This window comes from Pongo abelii, chromosome 20 (assembly GCF_028885655.2).
Source record: "Pongo abelii isolate AG06213 chromosome 20, NHGRI_mPonAbe1-v2.0_pri, whole genome shotgun sequence".
Classification (NCBI taxonomy): Eukaryota; Metazoa; Chordata; class Mammalia; order Primates; family Hominidae; genus Pongo; species Pongo abelii.
The window spans coordinates 44540464-44557834 of record NC_072005.2 but is presented as its reverse complement, the minus strand read 5'-3'; the positions used below and the strand labels follow the sequence as shown (position 1 = coordinate 44557834).

General features: G+C 56.3%; 2 protein-coding genes across 7 annotated transcripts in view; both read left to right on the top strand.

The window, feature by feature from the left end:
• The window catches only part of SARS2 (seryl-tRNA synthetase 2, mitochondrial), a 23803-nt gene extending 12756 nt beyond the window's left edge, over window positions 1-11047 (top strand). The window contains exons 2-17 of one of the 4 annotated variants that reach the window (XM_054538323.2): window positions 404-499; window positions 4141-4170; window positions 4329-4405; window positions 4810-4879; window positions 4960-5014; window positions 6134-6197; window positions 6416-6521; window positions 7491-7538; window positions 7774-7882; window positions 8165-8210; window positions 8296-8383; window positions 8471-8580; window positions 9999-10092; window positions 10184-10276; window positions 10408-10473; window positions 10565-11047. In XM_054538323.2, coding sequence (XP_054394298.1) covers window positions 404-499; window positions 4141-4170; window positions 4329-4405; window positions 4810-4879; window positions 4960-5014; window positions 6134-6197; window positions 6416-6521; window positions 7491-7538; window positions 7774-7882; window positions 8165-8210; window positions 8296-8383; window positions 8471-8580; window positions 9999-10092; window positions 10184-10276; window positions 10408-10473; window positions 10565-10708 — 1296 coding nt within the window. In that variant the 3' untranslated portion in view covers window positions 10709-11047. 4 annotated transcript variants of the gene reach the window in all.
• CCER2 (coiled-coil glutamate rich protein 2) lies at window positions 10600-17371 on the top strand. 3 transcript variants are annotated; one of them, XM_054540374.2, is made up of 7 exons: window positions 10600-10699; window positions 11441-11491; window positions 14166-14255; window positions 14486-14526; window positions 14685-14772; window positions 15255-15793; window positions 17026-17371. In XM_054540374.2, the coding sequence occupies exons 2-7, from the start codon at window positions 11443-11445 to the stop codon at window positions 17113-17115; spliced, it is 897 nt and encodes a 298-aa protein (XP_054396349.2). In that variant the 5' UTR covers window positions 10600-10699; window positions 11441-11442; the 3' UTR covers window positions 17116-17371. The 3 variants fall into 3 exon arrangements, with proteins under 3 accessions (XP_054396349.2, XP_024093711.3, XP_054396350.2); XM_024237943.3 differs by lacking the exon at window positions 11441-11491 and having other exon boundaries at window positions 10624-10699; XM_054540375.2 differs by lacking the exons at window positions 10600-10699; window positions 11441-11491 and adding an exon at window positions 11618-13758.

Genomic DNA, 17371 nt, shown 5'->3' with positions numbered 1-17371 from the left:
GCGATTCTTGTGCCTCAGCCTCCTGAGTAGCTGGGATTACAGGTGCCTGCCATCACGCCCGGGTGATTTTTGTATTTTTAGTAGAGATGGGGTTTCACCATGTTGACCAGGCTGGTCTTGAACTCCTGATCTCAAGTGATCCACCCACCTTGGCCTCCCAAAATGCTGGGATTATAGTTATGAGCCACTATGCTCGGCCAGTGTGTCTGAATTCTGGACATCTGTGTGGCCAGCTGAACCTCAGGGCATTCCAGTACTGAAGGGGAGGAGGGGAGGATGGCCACTGAGGGCTAGGTAGGGATCTCTGCCTCACTCCCCTGCAGGTCCAGGTGGCCAGTGGGCTCCAGAGAGAAGGGTAGGGGCGATGGCTGCTTCACCTCCTTTTCTCTTATATCCACCCCAGATCTCGACATGGCAGGAGCTGAGGCAGCTGCGGGAGCAGATCCGGAGCCTGGAGGAAGAGAAGGCAGCTGTGACTGAGGGAGTGCGGGCCCTGCTGGTGAGCATGGGGCCCTGAGTAGGTGGGGAGTGGCCACGAGGGTGTCTCTAGACACAGGTAACAGGAAACTGAATTTAAAGAGCTTGAACAGGCTGGCACGGTGGCTCACGCCTGTAATCCCAGCTACTCGGGAGGCCTAGGTTGGTGGATCAACTGAGGTCAGGAATTTGAGACCAGCCTGGGCAACATGGTGAAACCCCATCTCTACTAAAAATACAAAAGTTAGGCGGCATGGCGGCGGGCACCTGTAATCCCAGGTACTTGGGAGGCTGAGGCAGGAGAATCGCTTGAACCTAGGAGGCGGAAGTTGCAGTGAGCTGAGATGGCGCCACTGCACTCCAGCCTGGGCGACAGAGCGAGACTCCATAAATAAATAAATAAGCAAGCGTGAACAACGTGGACATGCATTACCTCATGTAGCGAGCTGTGCAGGACCCTGGCATCCCTAGGGCTGATTAATTAGTGGTTCTTCCAGCATCCCCAGCCCAGGTCCTTTCCTTCTCTCTGCACTGGCAACTTCACTGCACTGATCTTTCCTCAGTTTCCCCACCAGGGTTTCCAGATGGCTGCTGTAGTCCAGCATCTCCTCACATGACTCTGCCACGGGAAGGAGACAGAGACTTCTCTGGCTTGAGTTCCTTTTTCAGGAGCAAGTACACCTTTCCTGAAGCATCCAGCAGAGTCCCCTCGTGTCCCCTGGGCCCAGACCCCCACCCCACTCCAGTTGTCAGCCGAAGGAATGGAGTTCCAGCAGCCGGCATAGGCTGATCAGAGGCCATCCTCCACCTGGGCCCACTTCCCCTGAACTACAGGCTACCAGGGAAGGGTGAACTGAGTTAGAGTTCTGTGGGGAAGGAGGAAGAAGGGATCTTTATTTTGTTTTTATTTTTTTGGGACCGAGTCTCACTCTGTCACCCAGGCTGGAGTGCAGTGGCATGATCTCGGCTCACTGCACCCTAGGCCTCCTGGGTTCAAGTGATTCTTCTGCCTCAGCCTCCCCGGTAGCTGGGATTACAGACATGTGCCACCACGCCCGGCTAATTTTGTATTTTTAGTAGAGACGGGGTTTCACCATGTTAGCCAAGCTAGTCTCAAACTCATGACCTCAGGTGATCCACCCGCCTTGGCCTCCCAAAGTGCTGGGCTTACAGGTGTGAGCCACTGCACCTGGCCTGGAAGGAGGTATCTTGGGTTAGACAAGGGTTAGACAACCAACAGTGTCTGCCACAGACGGCATAAAAACAACAGCAGACCTTTATGTAGAAATCGCTACACACCATACCAGGTGCTTTCCATACTCTTAATCCTCGCAGCCATTTGTCACACAGGAACAATACAAACCCAATTTTACAGCTGGGAAAAAGTGAGACCCTAAGAGGTTAAAACGGGCCTAAATGGCCGGGTGTAGGGGTACGCACCTGTAGTCCCAGCTACTCTGGGGCTGAGGCAGGAAGATCGCTTGAGTCCGAGAGTTTGAGGCTGCAGTTAGCTATGATCGCACCATCACACTGCAGCCTGGGCGACAGAGCGAGACCCTGTCTCCGAGAAAAAACAACCAGAAAAAGTACGTAAGTCTCACAGCCAGGAAGTGGGAGAGGCAAGGTTCGCACCCAGGCAGTTGGTTTTTACCACTCTGGAGGCCTCTGCCACCAAGAATCACATCTCCCAGCACCTACTGAGTGGCCAGCCTCGAGCTGTCTACATCATGGACAACCAATGAAAGCAACACAATGGATCATTTAATGTTCTTTGAGTGCTAACTCATCTTCTTAGGGAAGCTGCACGATAGCCCTGCCCAGGGAGGTCCTGTTACCATCCCACTTCACAGATGGGGATACTGCGGCTCAGAGGGGGCAGAGATTTGCCCAAGGGCTCACAGCACGTAGGTGCCCAACATTCAGACCCAGGCTGTTCGATTCCCTCAGCTGCTTAGGATCATGGAAGGTTCAGAATGTCAAGGGGCCTTGGTTGCAGGCCCTCAAATGCACACTGATAGACTTTACCTCTCTGAGCCTCCATTTTCGAATCTACAGACAGGGTATATTAGTCCATTTTCTTCTTTTTTTTTTGAGACAGAGTCTCACTGTGTCACCCAGACCGGAGTACAGTGGCACGATCTCGGCTCACTGCAACCTCCACCTCCCAGGTTCAAGGGATTCTCGTGCCTCAGCCTCCCAAGTCACTGGGATTACAGGCATGTGCCACCGCACCCAGCTAATTTTTTTTTTGAGATGGAGTCTTGCTCTTCCGCCTAGGCCGGACTGCAGTGGCGCTGTCTCGGCTCACTGCAAGCTCCGCCTTGCGGGTTGACGCCATTCCCCTGCCTCAGCCTCCTGAGTAGCTGGGACTACAGGCGCCCGCCACCGCGCCCAGCTAATTTTTTTTTTGTATTTTTAGTAGAGACCATGTTAGCCAGGATGGTCTCGATCTCCTGACCTCGTGATCCGCCCGCCTCGGCCTCCCAAAGTGCTGGGATTACAGGCGTAAGCCACTGTGCCCGGCCTAATTTTTGTATTTTTAGTACAAGGTTTTAGAGACAAGGTTTCTCCATGTTGGCCAGGCCGGTCTCCAACTCCTGGCCTCAGGTGATCTGCCCACCTCAGCTTCCCAAAGTGCTGGGATTACAGGCGTGAGCCACCACGCCTGACCCCATTTTCACACTGCTATAAAGAATACCTGAGACTGGGCTGGGCGCGGTGGCTCACACCTGTAATCCCAGCATCCCAACACTTTGGGAGACCAAGGCGGATCACCAAGTCAGGAGATCGAGACCATCCTGGCTAACACGGTGAAACCTTGTCTCTACGAAACGTACAAAAAAAAAATTAGCCGATCGTGGTGGCAGGCACCTTTAGTCCCAGCTACTCAGGAGGCTGAGGCAGGAGAATGGCATGAACCCAGGAGGTGGAGCTTGCAGTGAGCCGAGATAGCGCCACTGCACTCCAGCCTGGGCGACAGAGCAAGACTCCATCTCAAAAAAAAAAAAAAAAAAAAAGAATACCTGAGACTGGGTAATTTATAAAGAAAAGAGGTTTAATTGACTCACAGTTCCACATGGCTGGGAGGCCTCAGGAAACTTACAATCATGGCAGAGGGGGAAGCAAGGCACTTTCCCTTCCACATGGTTGGAGACAGCCAGAGGGGGTAAATGCCAAACACTTTTAAACCAGTGTTTAAAAGCGATCTCGTGAGAACTCACTATCAGGAGAACAGCATGGGGGAAACCGCCCCCAGGACCCGATCACCTCCCACCAGGTCCCTTCCTCAACAGGTGGAATTACAATTTGAGATATTATTTGGGTGGAGACACAGCCAAACCATATCACAGGGTTTACATGAATGCCTACCTCCTAAAGTGGATTATAAAGAAATCATGGCATGGGAGAGCCCTGTACATAGAGCCTGGCGTGGAGGCAGCACTTCCTACACGGAGCTGCGGCTGTGATTACTGTTAATTATCTTGCCTCCTTATGCGTTAGCAATAGAGAAACGGAAACACAAGAGTTGCAGAGGGACCCAGCTAGGCACTGACAGAGCAGGAGACTAAGATCCTCTGGCCTTGTTTGACCTTTCACCATTTTTTCTCTTCCCCACCCTCGACTTTATCAACCTAATCACCCACCCTGTCTCTTTTCTACCAGGCAAACCAGGACAGTGGTGAAGTGCAGCAGGTACTGTGGAGAGTGGATGTCCTATCCAGGGTTGGGGGCGGGCAGGGAGGATACCCTGCCAGTCACGATTCTACTATTGTAACAGAAAACAACTCAAACAGGTTTAAGAGAAAAAAAAAATAGGGTCTATTGATGCATGAAACTAAAACTGGCTTCAGGTGCGGCTGGATCCAGGTGCTGGCTCCATATTTGGTCCTACGTCCCTCCCATTCCCAGGCCAGCTTTCTCTCCTTGTGTAAGTGGGAGGCAAAGTCAAGCATACTTCCCTGATAGCTCCAGTTAAAGTCCTGGGGCTGATTCGCATGAGTTCAGCTGACATCAGGTGCCTGTCTCTGAGCCAGTCATTGTGGCCAAGGCAATAGAACATTCTAGTTGGCCAGGCCTGATTCTTTTCCCCACAAACCTGCCATGTGGTGGTAAGGGAAGTTCTGAAAGACATGCAAGATCCTGGGCCTGGAGAAGAGGCATGAATGTCCGCCACAGGGGCTCTGCCGGTCAGGATCAAGGTCTCACTGGTTGAGGGAGTCCTGACCCTCTCCCGCGCTGACCCCACCTGTGCTGCCCCCAGGATCCCAAGTACCAGGGTCTGCGGGCACGTGGCCGGGAGATCCGGAAGGAGCTTGTTCACCTGTACCCCAGGGAGGCCCAGCTTGAGGAGCAGTTCTACCTGCAGGCGCTGAAGCTGCCCAACCAGACCCACCCAGACGTGGTGAGCACCATGCTCGGTGGCAGGGAGGCCAGGGGCCCGCCTAGTGCCACCTTCCCATGACTCTTGCTGTGTCCCTGCAGCCTGTCGGGGATGAGAGCCAGGCTCGAGTGCTCCACGTGGTCGGAGACAAGCCAGGTGGGCCACACCCCAGGCCTGGGAGCTGACAAGCCCTGCATTGTGGGGGTTCTGGGGTCTCGGGGTGGGGGCCCCTGGGGTCTGGGAACATGTCTGGAGCCTGGAGAACTCCTGGCGGTACAGGAGGTGGCTCCAGCTTCCTGCCTTGGCCTGGCTCGAGCTGTCTCTGCGAGGCAGTCCTTGGGTTTTCATTCTCTCCCCCTTCACCATTGGGCAGTCTCACCCTGTGTTGTGTGATTGTATCGTATGTGTGTGAGTGTGTGTCGTGTATGTATGTGTTGTGTGACGTGTGTGTGTCATGTGTGTCTGTATCTGTGTGTCTGTGTTTGTGTGTGTCTGTATCTGTGTCTGTGTGTATGTCTGTATCTGTGTGTGTGTATCTCTGTGTGTGTATATCTGTGTTTGTGTGTGTGTGTCTGTGTGTGTCTATGTATCTGTGTGTATCTGTGTGTGTGTGTCTTTCTCTGTGTCTGTGTGTATGTGTCTGTCTCTGTGTGTCTGTGTGTGTCTGCATCTGTGTGTGTATCTGCATATCTCTATGTCTGTATCTGTGTGTCTGTGTATCTGTGTGTATTTGTGTGTATCTGTGTGTGCGTGTCTGTCTTTGTGTGTCTGTGTATCTGTATGTGTCTGTATCTGTGTGTGTGTCTGCGTACCTCTGTGTGTATCTCTGTTTGTGTATGTATGTGTGTGAGTGTGAGTGTGTCTCTGTCTCTGTCTCTCTCTCTGACCCCCCTGCTTTGGTCCCTGTCTCCAGGGCTTTTTCTCCCCAACTCTGTGCCTCCTTCTCTCTGATTCTCCTCCTCCCTTCCTCGTGGTGTTTCCTTCTCCTCTGGCCTCTCTCCTCTGTTTCTAACTCTGCCTTCCCCACCCCGCACCCTCTTATTGCCCTCTCTGCCTCCTCTCATTTCCTCTCCCTGTCTCTGCTTTTCTCTCCCTCCCTCCCTGTCTCTCTCTTCTTCCCTTTCCCTCTCTTTCCGTGTCTTCTCCCTTCTCTCCTCCTGCCCCTCGTTTACTTTCTCTCACCGTCCCTCCTCTCTGCTGTCTCTGGAAGCTTCTATCTGGGCCCCATCCCTCTCTCCCCGCTGCCTTACACCGGTACTTTTCACCCACATCCAGTTTTCTCCTTCCGACCTCGGGGCCACCTGGAAATTGGCGAGAAACTCGACATCATCCGTCAGAAGTGAGCCCCTCCCCTGGCTCCCCGCGCCCCTCTCCCAGCTGCCTGCACCCCGACAGCTGGCTCCTGCCTCATTGGCCTCAGCGTGAGATGTGGAAATACCATGAATCTTTGATGCCCCAGCCCCACCCAGCAGCCGGGCCTCTTCCCCTGGGTGTTTGCGTCCCCACATTGCCTGCCAGCCTGGCCCATGTGCACCCGCCTGTCTGTCTGTCTCCCAGGCGCCTGTCCCACGTGTCTGGCCACCGCTCCTATTACCTGCGTGGGGCTGGAGCCCTCCTGCAGCACGGCCTGGTCAACTTCACATTCAACAAGCTTCTCCACCGGGTATGGGCCAAGATAGGAGGGCTGCCTGGAGGGAGTGGCATCGAAGCTGAGCTCAGAAGGCCCAACGGGGATGGGGGTGACCTCTGCTCTGCCCTAGTCACTGCTCTCAGAGCTTCATGTGTATCATTGACACATTTAGTCCTTACGACAACTTTATGAAGTGGGTGCTGTCATCATCCCCACTTTAGAGAGAGGGCTTGAGGCCCAGAGAGGGGAGGTACCTATAGCCCAACGTCCCACAGCCAGTCTGGAGCTGGGCGTACAGCCTGTGCTTGTAATCACTGCACCTCACTGCCTGCTTGCGGTCTAGAGGGAGCATTTGAGAATCACAGCATCCATTGAAACATGGCAAGGACTGCTTGCACGGAGCACTGGTCACCGTGAGGGACTCAGACATTTCCAGAGGGTACTAGGGAGCCATGGGAGGCTTTTAAGCAGGGGAGGGTATGGCCAAATCTGGACTTTTTTGTTTCTTGAGACGGAGTCTCACTCTGTCACCCAGGCTGGAGTACAGTGGCGCAATCTTGGCTCACTGCAACCTCCACCTCCCAGGTTCAAGTAATTCTCCTGCCTCAGCCTGCTGAGCAGCTGGGATTACAGGCACATGCCACCATGCTGGCTAATTTTTTTTTTTTTCTTTTTGATGGAGTTTCGCTCTGTTGCCCAGAATGGAGTGCAGTAGCACAATCTCCATGCCGGCTAATTTTTGTCTTTTTAGTGGAGAGGGGGTTTTGCCATGTTGGCCAGGCTGGTCTCAGACTCCTGGCCTCAAGTGATCCGCCCACCTTAGCCTCCCAAAGTGTTGGGATTACAGGTGTGAGCCACTGCACCAGCCCCTGCCTCAGTTTCATCTGAGGAGGAAGGGGCTTTGGAAGCCGCTGGCTCACTCTGCAGCACCCCTTCTTCGGGGCTGAGCTTGGGGTCTGGTAGGGGTCCCAGCTCTGCTCACTCATCCTCTCCCCTGAACAGGGCTTCACCCCCATGACGGTGCCAGACCTTCTCCGTGGAGCAGTGTTTGTGAGTAAGGCCTCTCCGCTTCCCTCGCCCACCTGGGTGTCAGGCCCTGCCGTGGGTGCCCGAGGCAGGGAAACCTGAGGAGACCGCCCTGGGGCTGGGTTGAGGGGGCCAGGCTATACCAGGGAGGCCAGGGCAGCTCCAGATGTATTCAGGGGAGGAGCTGGGGTTGTGACTGTAAAACGAGAGGCCAGGGTTACCTGTCCCCTGACCCCTGTGGCCTGGCCTCCTCCCCCAGGAAGGCTGTGGGATGACACCAAATGCCAACCCATCCCAAATTTACAACATCGACCCTGCTCGCTTCAAAGATCTCAACCTGGCTGGAACAGCGGAGGTGGGGCTTGCAGGTGAGGACCTGTGTGGGTGGTGGGGAGGAGCAGGAAGGATGTGGAAGGACAACTGGGAGCATCCAGGGAGCGCTGGGGGTGACCACCTGCCCAGAGCAGCTCAGCAGCCCCAGGGCCAACATGTACGGCTGTGTAGGTTGTTTACTGCATAGCAGGACAGTGACAATCCAGCCCTGGGCCTTGACCTGGGGTTGCATCCACCAGAGGGAGTGCCTCTTATTCTCCCAAAGGCTTCCTCTGGTCACTGGCAGCCCTGTCTCACCCTGTGCTCTCTCCTCCCAGGCTACTTCATGGACCACGCCGTGGCCTTCAGGGACCTGCCAGTCAGGTGACACCTGGTTTCCTTAGACCTTTACCCTACCTGTGACAATCACTCTTCCCTCTTTGACCCGACTTTCCCTGCTCTCTGCCAGGATGGTTTGCTCCAGCACCTGCTACCGGGCGGAGACGAACACGGGACAGGAACCCTGGGGGCTGTACCGAGTACACCACTTCACCAAGGCTGGTGTCGCTGGGACTAACCGGGGCTGGGGTGGGGCGTCACCCCAAGAGTTCAGAGCCTCCTGACTCCTGTGCCCTCTGTCCCAGGTGGAGATGTTTGGGGTGACAGGCCCTGGGCTGGAGCAGAGCTCACAGCTGCTGGAGGAGTTCCTGTCCCTTCAGATGGAGATCTTGACAGAGCTGGGCTTGCACTTCCGGTGCGGAGAGGGGCCAGGGGCCCAGGGATGGCAGGGGTGGGGTAGGGGAGGGACGAGGGGCTGGCTAGCTGCTCTTCGCTCTGGAACCACCTCTCCAGCCCCCTCGTTGCCCCCATTTTCCTGTACAAGGATTACAGGAGCATATACAGGATCCCAGTCTGTCTGCCGTGTGCCGGTGGCCCCTCACAGGACTGTAACAGAAGCATGAACAGCCCACGGTGTGCCAGAGTGGAGATCTGGGCCCCTTTCCTCCTGCTGCTCCTCCTTTCTCTGGGCCACTGCCTCATCTGTGCAGCCCAAGATGCTTTTTCACCTCCCAGTGGGGAGTGAGGGTGGGAAAAGGGGGAGCCAGAGGTTGCGAGCCCCACTTCCTCTCACCCTGTCAGTCACACGCAGCTTTCAAGAGAGGCTGAGAAATGTGGACTTCTTTTCTGGGTGACCCATTGTAAAAAACTGGGAGCGTAGGCCGGGTGTGGTGGGTCACGCCTGTAATTCCAGCACTTTGGGAGGCCATGGCAGGAGGATTGCTTGAGGCCAGGAGTTCAAGACCAGCCTGGGCAACACAGCGAGCACTCGTTTTTACATTTTTTAAAATTAGCCGGGTATGGTGGCTCACACCTGTGGTCCCAGCTACTCGGGAGACTGAGGCAGGAGAATTGCTTGAACCCAGGAGGTAGAGGCTACAATGAGCTGTGATCATGCCACTGCACTCTAGCTTGGGGCAACAGAGTGAGACCTTGTCTCTAAAAAAATAAATAAATAAAGGCCAGGCACGGTGGCTCACACCTATAATCCCAGCACTTTGGGAGGCCGAGGCAGGCGGATCACCTGAGGTCAGGAGTTCAAGACCAGCCTGGCCAACATGGTGAAACCCCATCTATACTAAAAATGTAAAAATTAGCTGGGCATGGTGGCACACACCTGTAATCCCATCTACTCAGGAGGCTGAGACAGGAGAATCACTTGAACCTGGGAGGCGGAGGTTGCAGTGAGCCAAGATCACACCACTGCTCTCCAGCCTGGGCAACAGAGCCAGACTCCGTCTTAAAAAAAAAGAAAAAAAAAAAAACAAGGGTGCCTAGAAGGTGCATATGTACGAATGGCCACCGTGAACAGCCGGTGGACCCTGCCACGTGCCTTTTTCCCCTCCCATCAACCTCTTTTGTGCCTCCCCCTCCATGTGCCACGTTCTCCATCACCACCCCTGGCCTCACAACTCTCTTCTTTGGCACTATCATCTCCTTTTTTTTGTTTGTTTTTTTTGAGTAGATGAGGTCTCCCTATGTTGCCCAGGCTGGTCTCAAACTCCTGGGCTTTCTCCTGCTTTTTGGCTGCCTTCTTTTCCATCGTTTCCATTTCTTCCTCCTGCTGCTCCTCTCACCCGCTGGCCTTCCCCACACCTTTGTCCTTGACTGCAGGGTCCTAGATATGCCCACCCAGGAACTGGGCCTCCCCACCTACCGCAAGTTTGACATTGAGGCCTGGATGCCAGGCCGAGGCCACTTTGGAGAGGTGAGCCCTGTGCCGCTGGGGACGGGGTGGGCAGGAGGACGGGCCTGCTCCCCATCCCTGATCTGCTCAGCCTGCGGCTCCTCCACGCCAGGTCACCAGTGCTTCCAACTGCACAGACTTCCAGAGCCGCCGCCTCCACATCATGTTCCAGACCGAGACTGGGGAGCTGCAGTTTGCCCACACGGTGAGGCCCGCACAGCCTCCTGCTCACGTGCCCTCGCCCGCAGCCTCTGCCACCCTAGACCCACCCACCTTGGCTCCTCCCCAGGCTCAGCTTGGGGTGGGCGCCTGGTTCCGAGCATGGCTGTCTCACAGGTGAACGCCACCGCCTGTGCTGTCCCCCGCCTCCTCATCGCACTCCTGGAGAGTAACCAGCAAAAGGTGAGGGGCCGAGGGGCCCACCCAGAGAGGCAGCTCAGCGCCGGGGAGGGCTGGGGCATCTGCAATGTCCTGAGGTCTGCTCTGTCCCCAGGATGGCTCAGTGCTCGTGCCCCCTGCCCTCCAGCCCTACCTCGGCACTGATCGGATCACAGCGACTACCCACGTGCCTCTCCAGTACATCGGCCCCAACCAGCCCCGGAAGCCTGGGCTGCCTGGCCAGCCTGCTGTAAGCTGAGAACCCACCCACAGCAGCCCTCGGGGGTGTCACTGCTTCCTGGAGCTCAGGAGACCCCGGACACTGGGACCTGTGTTCCTGAGCCCATCCTAACATCTGTGTTCTTCCTGTCAGCTTCACGCCCGGGCCCCTGGACCCCGGGGTCCACCTCTTCTCTGTCCTTGCTGCCTCAGAGTCAGTCACTGACCCTGTTATCATTGAGGGTCCCAGTGGGAAGCAGGACGTCTGGGCATTACGGTTCTAGGGACAGGAGAAGCAGAGGAAGAGGCTTCCATCCCTCCTTCCTTCTTTCCTCCTACAGTGCTGAGCAAAAAGTCCCCAATAAATGGTCAGGACGAAGGCCTCTGTGGATCTGTGAACAAGGGAGATGCCCGGCTCTCTAGGAGCTGCTGGGCAGCCGCTTGGAGGCACTGTCCTCAAAGGGTCTGTGGCTGCAAAGACCATGGCTGGAAGTGCCTAGCCACACCCCAGTGCACATGGAGGCTGGCCTAGGGGCCACCAGGGTTGCTGAGAGGATGCTGAATTCTCTCCCCTTCCTCTGGGACAAGCCAGAACAGAGTCACCCTCTGAGGGTTCCTTCGAGCTGACCCCAGCCCCAGCCTCACCCCTCAGTCCCCAGCTCCCCATGCAGCTGTCCCTTCTGCAGCTCCAGGTAGGGGCCCAGTGGGCATCCCAAACTCAGGGAAGCCACCTGGTCCTCTGATCACTTTGCCTGCACCTGCTCCTCCTCAGGCATGCCCATCCCAGGACGTTTTCCCAGCTGCCCAGGCCACAACCCTTCAGGTTAGCCTCGACTTTTATCTCATATCCACATCCACTTCATTAGCAACCCTGGCAACACCGCCTTCAGAATATTTCCAGAATCTGGCCAGGCACAGTGGCTCACGCCTGTAATCCCAGCACTTTGGGAGGCTGAGGCAGGCAGATCACCTGAGGTCAGTTCAAGACCAGCCTGGGCAACATGGTGAAACCCCATCTCTACTAAAAATACAAAAATTAGCTGGGCGTGGTAGTGCATGCCTGTAATCCCAGCTACTCGGGAGGCTGAGGCAGGAGAATCGCTTGATCCTGGGAGGCGGAGGTTGTGGTGAGTGGAGATCGCGCCACTGCACTCCAGCATGGGCTACAGTTCGAGACTCCTTTTAAAAAAAAAAGAGCTGGGCATGTTGGCGGGCGCCTGTAATCCCAGCTACTCGGGAGGCTGAGGCAGAATTCTTGAACCCGGGAGGCAGAGGTTGCAGTGAGCTGAGATCACACCACTACGCTCCAGCCTGGGCGACAGAGTGAGACTCCGTCTCAAAAAAGATTTCCAGATTCTGCCTACTGTTCTCTCCTCCCTGACCCCACCTTGGCCCTGCTCCCCGATCCCTCCCCTTTGGTTAACCCTGGAAGCCTCTTCACTGGCTCCCTGCTCTCCATCCTTGCCACACAGCCAGAGGGACCTGTGAGCGCCTCAGCTGGGTGTCCCACCCCTACTCAGAGGTCTCCTGTGGCTTCATCTCAGAGTAAAAGGGTAAAGTGGTCATCGAGGCCCCTAAGACCCCACCTGAACCGCTCCACCTTCCTCGTCGGCCCATCTTTCTGTCTTGCTCGGTCCACCCGACCCGCCTTGATGTTGAAACTCTCCAAACTCCTTCCTGACTCGTGCATTTGCATCAGTGAGTCTCCCTCTCTGGCTATCTCTCCCCTAGATGGTGTGTGCTGGCCTCCATCTTACCACTCAGGCCTTAGCTCAAATGTCACCTCTTCCAAGAAGTCTTCCGTGACCACAGTAAAACCCCCCCCAGCACTCAGTATCTACATCTGAGATACTTTTTTTTTTTTTTTTTTTTTGAGATGGAGTCTCACCGTCCCAGGCTGAAGTGCAGTGGTGTGATCTTGGCTGACTGCAACCTCTTGAGAGATTCTTTTGCCTCAGCCTCCCGCATAGCTGGGATTACAGGCAAGTGCCACCATGCCCGGCTAATTTTTTGTATTTTTAGTAGAGGCAGAGTTTCACCATGTTGGCCAGGTTGGTCTTGAACTCCTGACCTCAGGTAATGTGCCCGCCTTGGCCTCCCAAAGTGGTGGGATTACAGGCATGAGCCACCACGCCCGGCCTGAGATACTATATTTTTGATGCATTTCTGCCTTCCTTAATATATATTGATGTGTGTCAAATACTAGCTCCAGGAGGACAGAGGTATCCACCCATTGGCTCACTGCTGTAGCCTCAGGTCTAAAAGAGGACCTGGCATGTAGTAGATGCTCAACAAAAATTACTGGACTGAAGATGCTTGGACGTGTGCAGTTCCCAGTACCACGCACTTCCCTAAACACCGTACACACAACTATTTAATCCTCACTGTCCAACTGTAGAGTAGGTTGTCACCAACCCTATTTACAGTGAGGAAACAGGTCTTAGAGAAGTTAAGCGGTTGTCCTGGGCTGCACAGCTGGCATGTGGTGGAGCTGGGGCTTAGGCCAGAAGCCAACTGCAGCCTCTGAGGAAGCAGGTTTATGAGACCCACTCTCAGCCAATCATAGTGGCTCACCCACGCCTGTAATCCCAGCACTTTGGGAGGCCCAGGTGGGCGGATCATTTGAGGTCAGGAGTTTGAGATCAGTCTAGGCAACATAGCAAGAACCCCTCTTTACAAAAAATGAAAAAAATTACTGTGGCATGATAATGCAAGCCTGCAGTCCCAACTGATCTGGAGGCTGAGGCAGGAGGATCCCTTGAGTGTGAGAGTTTGAGGTTGCAGTGAGTGTTGATTGCGCCACTGCACTCCAGCCTGGGCAACTAACAAGACCCTGTCTCTTAAAGAAAAAGACCTACTCTCTGGATGAGAAAACGGGCCCAGGAAGGGAAGGAGTTGCCTGAGGTCCATCTGTGAGTGGCTGCCTCTGGGTTCCCACCGAGGTCCACCTGCCAGCATGGAGGGCAAGCGTACCAGACCCTGCTGCTCTGGGAAGAGATCCCCCTCAGGCCTGTAATCCCAGCACTTTGGGAGGCCCAGACGAGAGGATCACTTGAGCCCAGGAGTCTTGAGACCAGCCTGGCCAACAAAGTGAGACCCTGCCTCTACAAAAAATAAACATTATTAGCCAGATATGGTGGTGCACGCCTGTGGTCCCAGCTACTCAGGAGGCTGAGGCGGGAGGATCAATTGTGTTCAGGAGCCTGCAGTGAGCTGTGATGGCGCCACTGCACTCCAGCCTGGGCGACAGAGCCAGACCCTGTCTCAAAAAAACAAAAAAAGGGAGGCCCCCACCCTCTGCGCTGCGGTCCTGGCCTGAAGCCTCGAGGGGAGTGTGTGCAGGGCGGAGGCCTCATAAATAATTGAGGGTCTCAGGCAGGCGGCCGCCACGCAGATGTCGCCCCGCCGCGGGCAGGGAGGGGGCGGCGGTGACATCATTTCCTCCCCTGCGGGGTCCCCACGTGGGTTATAAGGCGCTGCAACCCTGGCCCGCACAGCGCCTTGGACCCGCTGGACGCCCACCATGCTGCCCCGAGGGCCAGCCTCTGAGCTGCTGCTGCTGCTGCGGCTGCTCCTGCTGGGGGCAGGTGAGTGCGGGACCCACCAGGGGCCCGGGAGCAGGGACTCCAGTGGGAGTGGGCGGGCAGTGCACCCAGTGGAGGCTTCAGGGGCCGAGCCTCCAGCTGGGGACAGTACACCTGCCAGATGGGATGGGGAGGGGATGTGTGAGGACCTCAGGGACACCCATGGAGCTGGGGTCGGTACCGGGGACAGCAGCCAGGGCGGCGAAGCCTGGTGCCATCTCCTTTCTCCACAGCCACCGCTGCTCCCCTGACACCGAGACCCTCCAAGGAGGAGGTGAGGAGTGTGGAGCCCTTGCCCTGCCTCACCTAGCTGGGGCCCTGCCCTCCCTGCACAGCCTGCCCCATGATCCTCATTGCCCTCAAACCAGCTGCTCTCCTCCCCATCTCCCCTGCCTTCAACCTCCCCTCTGACCCGGCACCCCTGCCCCCTAGCTGACCCGCTGTCTGGCAGAGGTGGTCACAGAGGTGCTGACGGTGGGCCAGGTCCAGAGAGGACCCTGCACTGCTCTTCTCCACAAGGGTAAGGAGGCCCCGGGCCCCACTTGCCCTCCAGAGCCCCATGGGACCCTATCCCACCCCACCCAGGGTCCTGCCCAGGTGCCCACATGCTCTCCTGCCCAGGCTACCTGGAGGAAGAGGTCCTCATTCCCAAAGCCCTTTTGCCTGGACCAGCAGGGCACTGCCCAGCATTCACACCTGACAGAGCCTGGCCACTAGCAACACCCTTGTGGCTCCCTGCAGAGGGACCGGATGGGGCAGGGATCATCCCCTCCCGGGTGGGATGAAATCAGACCCTCCCCTTGCAGTCTGGGCAGCCCCTCTGTGAGACCTTCGGCAGGGCCCAGAACTCTTCAAGGCCTCAGTTTCCCAATTCAAACTCCTGACCTCAGGTGATCGGCCGCCGCAGCCTCCCAAAGTGCTGAGATTACAGGCGTGAGCCTCCATGCCCGGCTTCAGTTTCCCAATTGGATGCTTAGACAGTGTCCTTTCCCTTTCTGCCAGAGTTGTGCGGGATAGAGCCCCACGGCTGTGCGTCCACCGAGGAGAAAGGCCTGCTGCTTGGGGATTTCAAGAAGCAGGAGGCTGGGAAGACGAGGTCCAGCCAGGAGGTGAGGGATGAGGAAGAGGAGGAGGTAGCAGAGAGGACCCACAAGTCTGAGGTCCAGGAACAAGCCATCCGCACGCAAGGGCACCACCAGCTCCACCAGGAGGAGGACGAGAAGGAAGAGAAGGAGGACGAGGAGGAGAAGGAGGAGAGGAAGAGGGGGCCCGTGGAGACCTTTGAGGACCTGTGGCAGCGGCATCTAGAGAATGGAGGGGACCTCCAGAAGCGGGTGGCAGAGAAGGCCAGTGACAAAGAGACGACCCAGTTCCAGGCAGAGGAGGAGGGGGTGCGGGTGCTGGGTGGGGACCACAGCCTGTGGCAGGGGGCCGAGAGAGGCGGAGGAGAGAGGCACGAGGACTCACCCCACCCCCACCACCACCACCACCAGCCAGAGGCTGAGCCCAGGCAGGAGAAGGAGGAGGCTTCGGAGAGGGAGGTGAGTAGGGGGATGAAGGAGGAACACCAAAACAGTTTGGAGGCGGGGTTGATGATGGTCAGTGGAGTTACAAACTCAATAGTCACCGGTGTTGGCCCTGCACCACCAGATCCACCACTAGTGGATCACAGTGGCCAAGACTGACACCACGACTAGGTAACAACTTCCGTGCAAGGCCTCTACCTCATACTTCCATACTACTGTATGGACTACAGCAACCAAGAGGGCGCCATTGCACAGAAGCAAGCCACCATCACTAGCAAGTTGGCCACTGTGAAAAGTGGCTGCTGTGCCTACTTCACTAGGTGACAGACAGACACCATTGCTGGGTCATGGAAAACAAGGTGTCACCATGATTGGTGGCACCAAAAGTGCCATAACAGGCTGGGCATGGTGGCTCACACCTGTAATCCTAGGGAGGGTCAATCCTTTCAGAGGCCAAGGCGGGAGAATCCCTTGAGGCCAGGAGTTTGAGACCAGCCTGGGCAACATAGTGAAACCGTGACTCTACAAATAATTTAAAAAATTAGCCAGGCATGGTGGCGCACGCCTGTGGTACCAGCGCTCAGGAGGCTGAGGTGGTGGGATTGCTTGAACCCGGGAGGTTGAGGCTGCATTGAGCCATGATTGTGCCACAGCAGTCCCGCCTGGGCAACAGAGCAAAACCATCTTAAAAAAAAAAAAAAGGCTGGGCGCGGTGATTCACGCCTGCAATCCCAGCACTTTGGGAGGCTGAGGCGGGAGGATCACCTGAGGTCAGGAGTTCGAGACCAGCCTGGCCAACATGGTGAAACCCTGTCTCTACTAAAAATACAAAAAATCAGCCAGGCATGGTGTTGCCTGCCTGTAATCCCAGCTACTCGGGAGGCTGAGGCAAGAGAATCACTTGAACGCGGGAGGTGGAGGTTACAGTGAGCCGAGATCGTGCCACTGTACTCCAGCCTGGGTGACAGCGAGATTCCATCTTAAAAATAAAAATAAAGCACCATCACAAGGTGCTCATCCCAGGCACCTTTGCCAGTCCCAAGCCACTGCTGTTGGCTGTGGTCACGTTAGCCAGCACCACTCTTCCGGGGTTATGGCAGTCAGCATGGTCACCATCGCGGTCCACGACGATCAGAACGACCGCTGCTGGATGCCACTATGAGAACCGACATGGCCCACAATCACAGTGACCGAGGTGGCCTGCCTTTGAAGGTGGGTGCCGACCATCCCGTTTCTGACCCCACCAGGAAAAGGAGGTGGAGCAGCTGGAGCACTTGAGAGACGAACTGAAGAAGGTGACAGAGACGCTGGGGGAGCAGCTCAGGAGGGAGGGCTGACCCCTGCCTCAGGCCCTCCTTCCTCCCGACACACCCTGTGGCTTAGGACTGTTGACCCCGAAGCCTCCACCTCACCTAGCACCCCACGCCACCCCTACCCAAACAGGGGAGGAGACGGACGTGCCTTGGAACCACACCCAAGGAGGCAAGTCTGAGCTGGGCCGGGGGGTGGGCTCAGCCCTGACACAGGAAGCACCCCCACACCTATGCACTCCCACTCCAACCCTTCTGAGTGAATAAAGCACAAAGAAACGCA